The sequence below is a fragment of the Scyliorhinus torazame genome, chromosome 5, assembly GCF_047496885.1.
Source record: "Scyliorhinus torazame isolate Kashiwa2021f chromosome 5, sScyTor2.1, whole genome shotgun sequence".
Classification (NCBI taxonomy): domain Eukaryota; kingdom Metazoa; phylum Chordata; class Chondrichthyes; order Carcharhiniformes; family Scyliorhinidae; genus Scyliorhinus; species Scyliorhinus torazame.
The window spans coordinates 80,529,091-80,542,233 of NC_092711.1; the positions used below are offsets into that span (position 1 = coordinate 80,529,091).

General features: G+C 42.7%; 1 gene segment (V, D, J or C); it reads left to right on the forward strand.

Annotated features, from left to right (window-relative positions):
- The first annotated feature begins 8,904 nt into the window (after positions 1-8,904).
- Positions 8,905-13,143, forward strand: part of LOC140418597 (Ig heavy chain C region-like) — a 57,879-nt gene continuing 53,640 nt past the window's right edge. Inside the window, 1 exon segment of the C gene segment in view lies at positions 8,905-8,943. Coding sequence covers positions 8,925-8,943 — 19 coding nt within the window.

Here is a 13,143-nt window from a genome sequence, read left to right on the forward strand (position 1 = left end):
GAGCGATATGTTTAAAATGATTTAATAGGATCTTGGCGTCACCAGTAACGTCAACATTTGATGCCAATTCCTAATTGCCCTTGAGAATGTGGTGTTGAACCCTCTTATTGAACCATTGCATTCCGTCCTGAGCAAGTGCACCCACCGTGCTGATAGGAAGGGATTCCAGGATTTTGACCAGTGACAGTGAAGGAACAGAAACATAGTTCCCATCAAGATGGTGTGTGGCTTGGCGGGGAACTTGCAAGGCCTGCTGTTGCAATGCATCGGTCGGGCCTGGTTCTTTTAAATGGCTGAGTTTGTGGGTTTGGAAGGTGCTGTAGAAGAAGGCAGTTGCTGCAGTAGATCCTTGAATATCGTTCACGCTGCTAGAATTGTACACCCGTGATTCAGGCAGTGAATGTTTCAGCTGGTGGATGGGGTGTTCGTCGAGTCCGCTGCTGTGTCCTGGATGGCGTCGCGATTCTCGAGTGTTGCTTGAGGGGCACACTTCAGACAAATGGAGAACATTCAGTTAAACTCCCGACTTCTGCCTTATCGATGGTAGATCTGGGTTAGGAAGTCAGGAGGTGAGATACTCACCGCAGAATTTCCAGCCACTGAGCTGCTCTTGTAGCCATATTATTTAAAAGATTCTTCCAAATCAGTTATTAATCAATGATAAGCCAGAGGATGTTGATAGTGGGGGATTCAATCACGGTAGTGTCATTTAAAATCCAGGGGAGATGGTTAGAATCTCCCTTTTTGGGATGGTCATTGCCTGACACTTGTCAGCCCAAGCCTGAATGTTGTCCAAGTCTTGCTGTATATGAAGACTTCATTATTAGAGGAGTCAGTATTAGAGGAGTCGAATATGGTGCAGAACGTTGGGTAATCACCAGCGAACATCCCACTTCTGACGTTATGATGAATTGTGAAGCTGGGGCCGGACACTATGCTATGGACACTACATGTGACAGGGTGATCCTTGACACTTCTCATGAAGTTGCTGATAATCGAATGCGGACTGATAGGGAAATAATTAGCCGGGTTGGATTTTTCATGCCTTTTGTGGACGGGTCATGTTTGGCAATGTTACACATTGTTGGGTACATGCCAGTGCTGTACCTGTACTGGAGGAACTTGTCTGGGGTGCAGCCAGTTCTGGAGCACAAACCTTCAACATTGTTGCTGCAATGTTGCCAGGGATAATGCATTTGCAGCGCCGTCAGCCATTTCTTGATATCGTGTGGAGTGAATCAAATTTCCTGAAGACTGACACCCATCATGATGCAGACCACCGGAGGAGGCCGAGATGGATCATCCTCTCGGCACCTCTGGCAGAAACTTTCAGTCTTGTTTTTTGCTCTGACGTGCTGGGGTCCCCCATTATTGAAGAGCGAAATTTTATTGAGGCTCCTATTCCGGCTACTTGTTTATTTATTCATTAATATTCAGGACTGGATGTGGCAAAACTGCAGAGATAGATCCTGAATATTGAAAATAGGATCACATTGATTGTGTGATATAAACATTGACAAGTCCTGGTGCAGTATTAATTGAAACAGAGAACAAAGAACAAAGAAATGTACAGCACAGGAACAGGCCCTTCGGCCCTCCAAGCCCGTGCCGACCATACTGCCCGACTAAACTACAATCTTCTACACTCCCTGGGTCCGTATCCTTCTATTCCCATCCTATTCATATATTTGTCAAGATGCCCCTTAAATGTCCCTATCGTCCCTGCTTCCACTACCTCCTCCGGTAGTGAGTTCCAGGCACCCACTACCCTCTGCGTAAAAAACTTGCCTCGTACATCTACTCTAAACCTTGCCCCTCTCACCTTAAACCTATGCCCCCCTAGTAATTGACCCCTCTACCCTGGGGAAAAGCCTCTGACTATCCAGAGTCGTGTATTATAAACAAAGACAGAGTCTTGTCTAACAAAAATACAGATGGAGTCCAATTTAAAATGAGCAGAGACAGCAGTAATTATTGAGGCAATGTCTGCTTCATGCAATGCAAGGCATCTCGATTTAAATTCCATCTGCTGGCCAAACTTTGCAGTTGCAGTTACTGTGAAAATGTCGCTCTGTCAGGTATGATCCATGATGTTGATGTATCCATAATCCATTCCCACAAATGTAATATCACATCGCCTTCTGCGGGAGGTGCCAACATTTAAAGTGTAACTAATTGCAGGTGTCGCTGACTGATTCTCCCACATTGAGAACAGCACCAGAGCAAAGCGGCTCAATTCCTGGTCATGCATTTTTGTTCATCTTTGTTAAATGGAGAAATGTTTACCTGGGCGTGGTATGGAGTCTATGGAAAATGTGACATTCATCTAACAAACATAGTGTTGGGGAGAGTTTATTGATTCATACCACCTGGAAAATGGTTGGGGTCATTGTCTCCGAAGATTCCCAGGAAGTTAACATGGGATTTTAATTTTAAAGGGGAAATGTGGATGTGCGTGTAAGACAGAGAGAATGCGCGTGTGAGAGACTGTGTGTGTGTGTGTGTGTGTGTTTGTGTGAAACACATGTTGCGTACAACTAAATTTCACAAAGGTCACGGCATCCTTCTATTTCCAATAGATACACAGCAAATATTTCCACAAATGTTGCACCTGAAGCTCCCAATTGTCTTCTGGGTTGTCATTTTCTCGGTTTGTGTCTATTTCAAAGCTGCTAAATCCACTGGTCCTGGTGGTTCACACCAGCCCGCCGGAGGTGTCGCCATTTTTTTCAGTTTGCAGCTGGTGACACCCAATTGTGATGATCAATGTTTAGGTTCAGGGACATTATGTCACACTTGGAAGAATCCTTGAAGCGGAATATCAGGCTTCCCACTGGATGCGTGGCTCCGGCTACTTCGCAAAGTGGAAATTCCTTGGTCGTGTGACCATGTCCCATTTAGGGACCATACTGGAAATGTGCAAACCACCTATTTTTAATTGTCTTGGAGAGACTTGGAAGCTCTGTCTTTGAGAGAACTGCCGCATTTCTGATTTCGTCCCGCCAGTAAATATCCATAATGCATTGCGGACAACAAAGATTAAATTGGCAAGCTATTTTTCTTGACAGCTGTAAGTCGTTGTTTCACAGCCATACAACAAGGTTCTGAGAGCTCAGGCCTCATAAACCATCAGCTTGTTCCAAAGGGTCAGCTTGATGTTATTCCATGGACATTCAATGAGTAAAACAAAGGTCGGATCTGCTTTCCCCATGTCAGTATTACATTCTACTTCAAGGCAGCCTCTCAGCTTGGAAACTCGGCAGCAGAAATTGCTCGCCTGCTCTTATTTTGCGTGACCATTGGCGAAAGTGCAACACCTTGTCCCACGACCACGGTTTTCCTCATACTACTCATTGGTAAGGAAGAACAAGTTACAGGCACCGGAGACATAGTTTCTGTAGATGATGTTTTGTTTGGATGATTCCACGTAGAGGAATTCTCTGTGGAGGATGTATTGTGATTATGTCTCCGTTTTGATGACTGGAAGGTTGTAGAGGTTGCAGCCTGGCCTAGTGCGCAAGTGGACTTCATCCATATCTTCAGGGAAGGCGAAGATCAGCAGGATGCTGTCCAATAAAGTTGGGTGTGAACACGGCCCGCTTTCATTCAATTATTCACTTAGAATCTGTCGGAAGTGGAATCATCCATCTGTACAGTGTTTTGCCATGGAAAGAGTGAATGAAACAGTGGAGCTTTAGCAGACAGCCAAATGTCTCCAAATCGTATAGTCCCTGCTCTGCTGACGGTGTCGAAAGTTTATTGAGATTGATGAAAGTAAGGTGAAGAGGTAGACATGTGGCAGAGGGAGCAGATCGTGTCCAGAGTAAATCTTGCGACATGAATACCGCAACTTGCTTCCAGCTACATTCGGCCTGCAAGCAGATGAAGTGTTTAAAGTGTGAAACACTTGCAGAGTGCAGAGGCCTTCCCAGTGCTGCTATGAGTGAGATATGTCAATAGTTGCTGCAGCTTCCTCTGTCCACTTTGCTTTCACATATTGGTTGTGATTTTGCATCATGAATCTCCTGTGGGATGGGTTATATCTTCCAGCAGAGAAGGAGAAGGCCATAAATGTTCAGAAACATAGTAATTATATTCACCATTTTTCATTTATTTATGAATATAAATAATTAGATTCACCAACTACCATCGTTTCACAAAGATTACAACAGTTTTAAATTAAGTTATACGGTGTGGGCGTCGCAGGCTAGGCCATGATTTATTGTCCATCGCTAATTACCCTTCACAAAGTGGCGGTGAACTGCGTGTTTGAACCTCTGCCGTCACTCTGGTGCAGGCACACCGACGATGCTGTTAGGGAAGGAGTTCTAGTCATTTGAACCGGCGACAGCGAAGATTCGGCGATATATTTCCAAGTCAGGATAGTCAGTGATTTGGAGCGGAATATCCAGGTGGTGACGGTAGAAATGAAAATGTCTGTACCTAATGTGACGTTATTGCACCTTTCAATCCCGATTTGTTATTACACTGTTTTGGAAAGTAATTCAAAGTCTGCAGCTGTCCACTGAGTTTCACGGTATTTCTGTATTCACATTAATATGTTTTTAGTCTGGTGTCTTCATTAATTTGGGTGAGGACATCTTGAGTGACTTATTGTACATGAAATGACCACATGTTCCAAATATTACCGTCCCTCCTCAACGTAATCATGTGCCCGCTTTCTGTCATTGAGATGAAGATTCACCATCAGCAGAGAAGAACACCAGCACCACAGGAGTATCTCCAGTTTCCTCCTAGTAACGCCCAGCTGGTCTGTTCCCAATAGTCTGGGGATGGAATTCACCCGGAAAATCTTGAGCCACCGATTGTATCAATCTGACGCAAATTATAAAGGACCAGCTTTAATTTGTGAAGTCATCAAGCGCAAAACTGAGAATGTAGAACAGCATCTTTCAGACCATCTATCCATCCATCCATCAACCCCATTCACTGATTCCTCAATCAACATATTTAGGCATCCAACCAACATCCATCCCTACATCAAAGCAGTCATCCCTTTATCTTTTGGTTGGGTGGTGGTGGGGGAGTATTAATGCCATTGAACCAATAATGCAAAGGCTCAGGCTAATTCTGTGGGAACTCGCGAACAAATCCTACCATGGCCGGTGGGGGAATTTGAGTTCAATTAAGAAATCTGGAATATAGACTAACTGTGTCCATGGAATCCCCTCTGCTTCACCAATGAAGGAAATGTGACATCCCTCCCTGGTCTCACCTACATGTGGCTCCAGTCAGACAGCAACATGTCTGACTCTTCAGTTCCTTCTGAGCTGCCCCAGCAAACCACTCAGTTCAACAGCAATTAGGGACAGGGAACACATGGTGGTCTTGCCAGTGAGTCCCACATTCCATGGAAGCATGTAGGAAAAAAGACAGAATATACATGTTGATCTGTTACAAATGGGCCCCTGTCTGATAGTCGAATTGTATTTCTATCCATCATCACAATGTTATGAGATGTGGGAGAGATCTCCAGCCGGCTGTTGTTGCTAAGGGGGACAAGAAAAGCTGGATAACTCTCCTTTCCTGAGATGGGAACAGTTCAGATAGGTTCGCAATTTAAAACGTAAAATGATCTCCAGTACTGTTGCTGGGTAGATTTGTTTATAAATAGTCCTCATTGACAATGTTAAGAGTTTGAAGTTGGCTTGCAGCCAAACAGTCAGTACTGAGGAAACAGATCTCTGAAAAAAAATCCAGATGCTTCCTGGAAACAACTTTGAACATTCGAGCCTGCCTGCTGCAGGCGGCTGGATTGCTGCCAAATACTGTGTGGGGCAGATTAGCCTGAATATGAATGGACAAAATGGGATTTATCCATTCAAACAATAAATGTTTCAGTCGCACATGAAGTAAACGTTTTAAATGGTGTTCCATCTAAATAAATATATTCAGTGAATGCTGTGATCACGCTGAGGTTAGACGCGATCGGAACATTGTAAACTGACCAGATGCTATTTAATTTATATTAGTTCCGAGTAAAGGTCACTGTAGTCATTGAAGTCCGTTTGTTAAGAACCTAATGAAGTGAGAGTGAGTGGTGTTGATGGACCCAATCCACAAGCCCAATAAGATGAGGTACTTAAATAAAATCATAAAACTGCCTTGAACCCGCCTGAATTCCTGGAATATTCTCCGAGTTGTTGACTTCATTTAAACGGAGGCGTCTCTTATACCTGATCAGCACCGTGTTCTGTACAGTTTAATTTGTGCTGATTTCCATTATTATTTAACAGTCCCTCTCATTTCTGCCAATGAGTGGAGAAATGACCAGTTCATGACCTGCTTCAGTGGAAGATAAAACATTAATTCTTGTGATATTGTGTAATATTCCCCAAAATCCTGTGTTCCCAACATAGCGAATGTTAGACAGCCGGTGGTCAGTGAAATTAGCGGCATTGATTTGGATGCTGAAGGATAACTTTGCTGATCGCCCTGTCCGTTCTGATTCATTCTGTCAAATGTTAATGTCAATTTTATGTTTGCAAGCGGGTTTCTTTTACCGCTAATGTTCACAGGACTGTCTGAGGCTCAGGGGCAGTTCCAGAAATGTAAGGAGAGTCATTGTGTAATGTTAGGAGCCTTGTCTGCAGACCCGCAATGCTCAGTGATAGCCATCCGCACTGCAAATGGAATCACCTTGTTCATTCCCGCATTCCGACATAAATCGTCAACAATTCCTCTGATAAATGATACATTTTTACAAACGGAATAGGGACCCGGAGTGTTGCAAATCAGACTGACATACAACCTATTCCCTGACAAAATAATTAGCCTTTTTAAGATCATCTCAATATATTGGAGTAGAAATAAAGGGACTGAATTTGCAATGGAATAGTTCTTTTCTTAACAGATGAGCAAACGTAATTTCGCAATGGGGACATTATAAAGAATCAATTCAGACAAACAAATATCACGATACAGATAAATGTCTATTTAATAATAACCTACAGTAAATCTCTGGGTCCATTCTGTTGGGGGTGGTGGAAGGTGGGACGTGGATCCAGTCGCCGCCTCCACCAGGGAATCAACAGACGGCGCCTGGAAACCCGCCCCCTTCTGCCGGGTATTTAAATGCCGCTCACTGGGACCCGAATCCAACAGTCCGGGAGCTGGTTTGTTCACTGAGTTCCTGACACAACCATTTCCCCCAAATGACCAGAAGGATGAGGTGGGCCATTTCTCTCAGTTTGTTGCTGACTTTCTTATCCCGTGAGTAGTTTTTATTGTCCAAGTCTCTCACTGTTACTGTCTCAGTGTTAGTCTCTCTCTGGAATGTTCCAGAGTCACCAATCATTTCACCAGCATTAATCCTCGGGCTTTTTGATGTATTTTTACAGGTGTCCAGTCGGATGTTGTGTTGACTCAGCCGGAGGCAGAGACCGGGCGTCCCGGAGGCTCCCTGAGGCTGACCTGTAAAGCCAGCGGGTTCAATCTTGGCAGCTATGGCATGCAGTGGGTCCGGCAGGTTCCCGGTCAGGGGCTGGAGTGGTTGGTATATTACTATACTTCATCGGGCAGCAGCTACGCCCCAGCAATTAAAGATCGATTTACTGCGCCCAAAGACACTTCAAACAACATCTTCTCTTTGGCCATGACGAACCTTAAGACCGAAGACACCGCCATCTATTACTGCGCAAGAGAACACAGCGAGAGGAACCAGGGCTGGACCCGCACAAGAACAGCTCGAGAGGGAATTCAGCAACTTACACCTTAACCTGAAGGTCAGTACTTGACTCAAATGTAATATTGATGTCAGTGACCAGAGTCAAAACACAAGCTGCTTCTTACATAACTAACACAGAGAAAATTAAACAGTAAAACCGAACAAACCAATCGATCTGAAAGTATTAGCTTTTGTCTGTTGATGTTTACTGTTCACAGTTTCAGTAATTACAGACCTGGATATACTCATCGTTGTATTATTTCTGATACTTGGAGAAAGTATTTGTACATTGCGTTTTATGAACTGCTGTCTAAATTGTAAATTCGATCAGAAGTAATTGTCTATTTGAAGTGAACATTGAGCGGCAGGACTGAACAGAGAGTGAGTGCAGTTTTTGCGCGGGTGTCTGTCACTGTGAGTCCAGACAGGGGGGTCACGGTGCCGTGCACAGCGACATCCTCACACAAAAACCTCAGTCAAAGAGTTTGTTCAAATTGGTGATCAGGGCCACAGCAGGATTGTCAACATAAATGAGGCTTAAATAAAACACAATATTAGTTTGTAAAAAGGTATAAAAATCTTCCACTTTATCATTGTTGACCGACACGCTAAATGTGCCCAGAGAGTTTAAAAGTGTTCCGATCCTCTTTATAAATGTAATGACCAGGACAAGCTGAAATAACTCAGATTCGCTCTTGGAAGAGACAGAGTTAGTTTTTTGAGTGAACAGTGAAATTAAATCTCTGTATTTTACAGTTAACAGTCTGCCGCAGTATTTGACACGCTGTGTCTCACTGTGCTACCTGGGGGCACAGCAGTTACTGTCAATACAAAAAGCCCCTCAGCACTAATTAACTGAGGCTGGGTCAGTGCTCGCTTTTACAATCCAACTTTATTTACAGTAAAGAATTATTTATGTCCAGCACTGCCCAAATAATAAGATTTAATATGGAAAAATCTGTGACAATTATTCACTCAACCGTTGGTATTTTCAAAAACATGTTCTTGTGTTAATCTGTGAAATATAAAACATTCGGGTCATTTCTGAACAGCAAGCGATATCCATAAATACAATTCTATTTTAATGAAAATTTACCGTGACTTTACCTTGTCTCTGGTTTGTGAATATTTAAAATAATGGTGGATTTCTGTCTATTTTGTGCAGGTCCGGTTATTGTACGGAGCTGCCCAGGGAATGTGACACTGTGACGCCATGAGCTACTGGGGACAGGGGACCATGGTGACGGTGACTGCAGGTAAGAACCATTCCATTATTTATGAACTGTTTTATTTCAGACTTTGTTTTATTGTTTTCTATTTTAACAATTCAGTTGTTCAGTGAAATCTGAGTTTGGTGGATTCTGTATTGTGATTTTGTTGCAATGTTTCATGTGATTCTGCTGAAAAGGGTTATAGAATTACTCTGTCTCTTGACAAAAGGTTCTGCTGAGGGATTCAGTCCCTGGGTGTTGTGATTTGATGTTTATTTGCTGAGGATACTGTGTGGCTGGGTTACTTTAAATATCTGGTGTCTGTTAAAAAGTTCGGCGTTTCTGAAATGTTTAATCTCGGTGACATCTGGTGGCTGTGCGTTTTACCTGCACATGTGTTAGAAATCGAACCCAACATTCACAAAATATGCTATAGTTTCTGTGTTAATTTATTGAACACTTTCTGCTTATCCACAATGCTGATGATATTCTTCCATATTTCTGTTTGGTTTAATTTTTCATTCATTTGACGAAAAGCCGATTTGGTGAATTCTAAATTGAGATTTTCTTGAAATGTTGTTTGTTTTTGTTGGAAGTGTTTCTTAATGGAGCTACTTCTCCATAAAATGAGTTCAGCCCCTCGATGATGTGATTTCGTGTTTTTCTGCTGAGTAGATGGTGTCTGGGTGACTGAATGAGTAAAATTTATGAAACTGTGCTGGCGTTTCTATATTCTTTATACTCGGTGATACTGAGCGGTTCCATGTTTTGTGATTGAATGAAAGCAAGACGTTTGACGCACGAGTGTAGGTAGAAAACAGTCAGGATTTCAGAATGGTTCTTAAAACGTGATAATTACATTTTAACTAAACCACGGATAAGACGCTCTTTCCGCACTTATGTTAAGAGAACATAACTTGTGACTACAATCACAGCTTGGCTTTTCTGCAATGTTTCATCTCGGCGACATCTCATGGTTGCAGCTTTTACCATCTACTGCAAACATTAAGTGTTTAAATATGTTTGAAATATGTTTGAAACGTGGTCAAATATGAATAAAATGGGGTAAAATGTTAATATTATTCTGGACAGACCCCACCTCCACACTATACTTGCTGTTCTTCCATACTTCTATTTAGTTTGATAATTCATATATTTGGTGGCGAACTGGTTTGCTGGATTCTATATTCAGATGTTTTAGAAATGTTAGGTTCCTGCTGAGGGGATTGTGTGCCTGGGTGACTTTGAATATGTACAATTTGTGAAGTGGTTTGTTGTTTCTGCATTGTTCCTGCATCATTTCTGCATTGTTTCTGCATTGTTTCTGCATTGTTTCTGCATTGTTTCTACATTGTTTCTGCATTGTTCCTGCATCATTTCTGCGTTGTTTCTGCATTGTTTCTGCATTGTTCCTGCATTGTTTCTACATTGTTTCTGCATTGTTTCTACATTGTTTCTGCATTGTTTCTGCATTGTTCCTGCATTGTTTCTGCATTGTTCCTGCATTGTTTCTGCATTGTTTCTGCATTGTTTCTGCATTGTTCCTGCATTGTTTCTGCATTGTTCCCGCATTGTTTCTGCATTGTTTAAACTCGGTGACGTTGAGCGGTTACACGTTTTCTGGTTAAATGCAAAAAGTTTACGTGTTTGAAACTGCTTAAAACACAACTGTTAGGGGAAAAGAGGCATTTTTATTGATCACAAACTACCAAGGACTTTATTGTTATATATATTGTTTCGAGTTACAACAGTTTATCAATTCGGGAATACCGCTTTAACAAACAGATTAGATATTACACATGCCTGAATTATTCCATCCGATAATTTGAAGATTAATATTTAATTAAATCCAAATTATTTATCAAATTTCAGGCAGGAGCAGGTTTTGAATTACAGAGAACCATGTTTTATTATTTATATTATAGAGTACAAATCAGCTGATAGGTCAACTAATTGACAATTGGCAATAACTTGCAATGCGACATTAGTACTAACTAATTCAACATAAATTAACTGCTACAATTGAGTAGCATACTGGCGTGTGATATCAAAGCTATTGGAGAATGTTTAATTGTACTGAAAATAATTTAGAAAACAATACATTTATTTGCTCCAGTTGATGAGGTGGCCCGCCTCCATTGTTTTGTGATTGTATTTAATTAAGATGTGGAGATGCCGGCGTTGGACTGGGGTGAGCACAGTACGAAGTCTTACAACACCAGGTTAAAGTCCAACAGGTTTGTTTCGATGTCACTAGCTTTCGGAGCACTGCTCCTTCCTCAGGTGAATCTGTTGGACTTTAACCTGGTGTTGTAAGACTTCATACTGTATTTAATTAAGACATTGGATCAAATCAGGTAATCATTTTCCAATGTGAATGTTTCCTGGTTTGTTTATTTCTTATCAAACACTGGATCTCTGTCACAGACATTAAACTCCCCTCAATCTGTTATATTTAATGCGTTCATTCTCAGTGAAAATACATTCTGCCCAGTTCAGACAGACAGGAGAAATAGCTGAAAGGCGAAGGGAGTTTGAAATTAATATCAGTTTAATTTCAAAGAGGTTATTAAATTTCATTTGTCGTAAGTTGACTATTTATCAATTAGAATCAAGCAGTTTGAATGATTCGTTCCCCTGTGTTTCAGAGTGAAATTTGACACACTAGGTACACTCTCATCCGCACACTGTTTCTCCCTCACACACTCCCTCTCTCCCAGAAACCCGGACTATTCCTCAAACACACAGACACTGTCTCTCACAGAAACTCTCACATACACGATAGCTCTTCAAAAACACAGTCTCTCTCACACACACACTCGGTCACACACGCACTGCCTCACACACTCATTCTCTTACATACTCTCTGTCTCCAACTTTCTCTCTCTCCAACTCTCCCTCACACACCAACAGACTGTCACTCGCTCTCTCACACACACAGGCACATTATCCCTCTCTCTCTTTCACAGACAATCTTCTTCTCTCACACTCACACACTCTCTCTTACACGCTTTACCAATCTCACTCACATACACAATCATTCACAGACACACACTCTCACACACATGCACTCTCGCACACATTATCTCTTGCACACATGCTCGTTCACACACATGCCCTGTCACACACATCTCTCCAACACAAAAACGTTCTCTCACACATACACTCTCTCACACATACACTCTCTCTGACATGCATGTTCTCTCGTAGGCATGCTCTCTCACACACATGCTCTCACACACACGCCCTCTCACAGACACGCTCTCTCACACACACGGCCTCTCGCACACACATGCTCTCTTGTACTCCTGCTCTCTCACACATATATCCTCTCTTGCATACATGCTCTCTCATACCCATGCGCTCTGATACTCACACTCTCACGCACACACTCTCTCTCTCACTTGCTCACTCACACTCATGCTCGTTTACACACATGATCTCTCACGCATATGCTTTCTCACACACTTGCTCTGTTGCACACATGCTCTCACACCCATGTACTCTCCGACACATGCTTTCTCACACACACGCTCTCAATCACATATCTCTCACACTCACGCTCTCTTGCACACACGCTCCCCGACACACATGCCCTCTCACTCACATGCTCTCTCATACACTTGATCTCTCACATACACACTCTCTCATACACCCACTCTCTCACACTCATGCTCTCACCCACACGCTCTCTCACACACACGCTCTCACCCACACACACTCTCTCATTCTCTCTTGCACACACACTCTCTCGCACAACTCATGGCCTCTCTCGTACTCATGATTTCTCGCACACATGCTCTCTCACACATGCTCTCTCACACACATGTACCTTTGCACACATGCTGTCTCATGCACACATTCTCTCACACACATGCTCTCTCACACATATGCTCTCTTGCACACATGCTCTCTCACACATACGGTCTGTTACACACTCACACGCGCGCTCTCACACACATGATCTCTCGCACACATGCTCACTCACATACATGCTGTCTCACTCACATGCTTTGGTGCATACATGCTCTCTCACGCACATGCTCTCTTGTGAAAGCACTCTTTCACACACATGCCCTCTCACACATATAATTTTGCGCATGCAGTCTCTCTCCTGCGCACACTATTTTGCTCCTCACACACACACATCCTGTCACTCGCACAAATACACACAATCGCGCTCTCACACACAGATATTCTCTCACACACAGATACTCTCTCGCACACACACACTCACACGTGTAC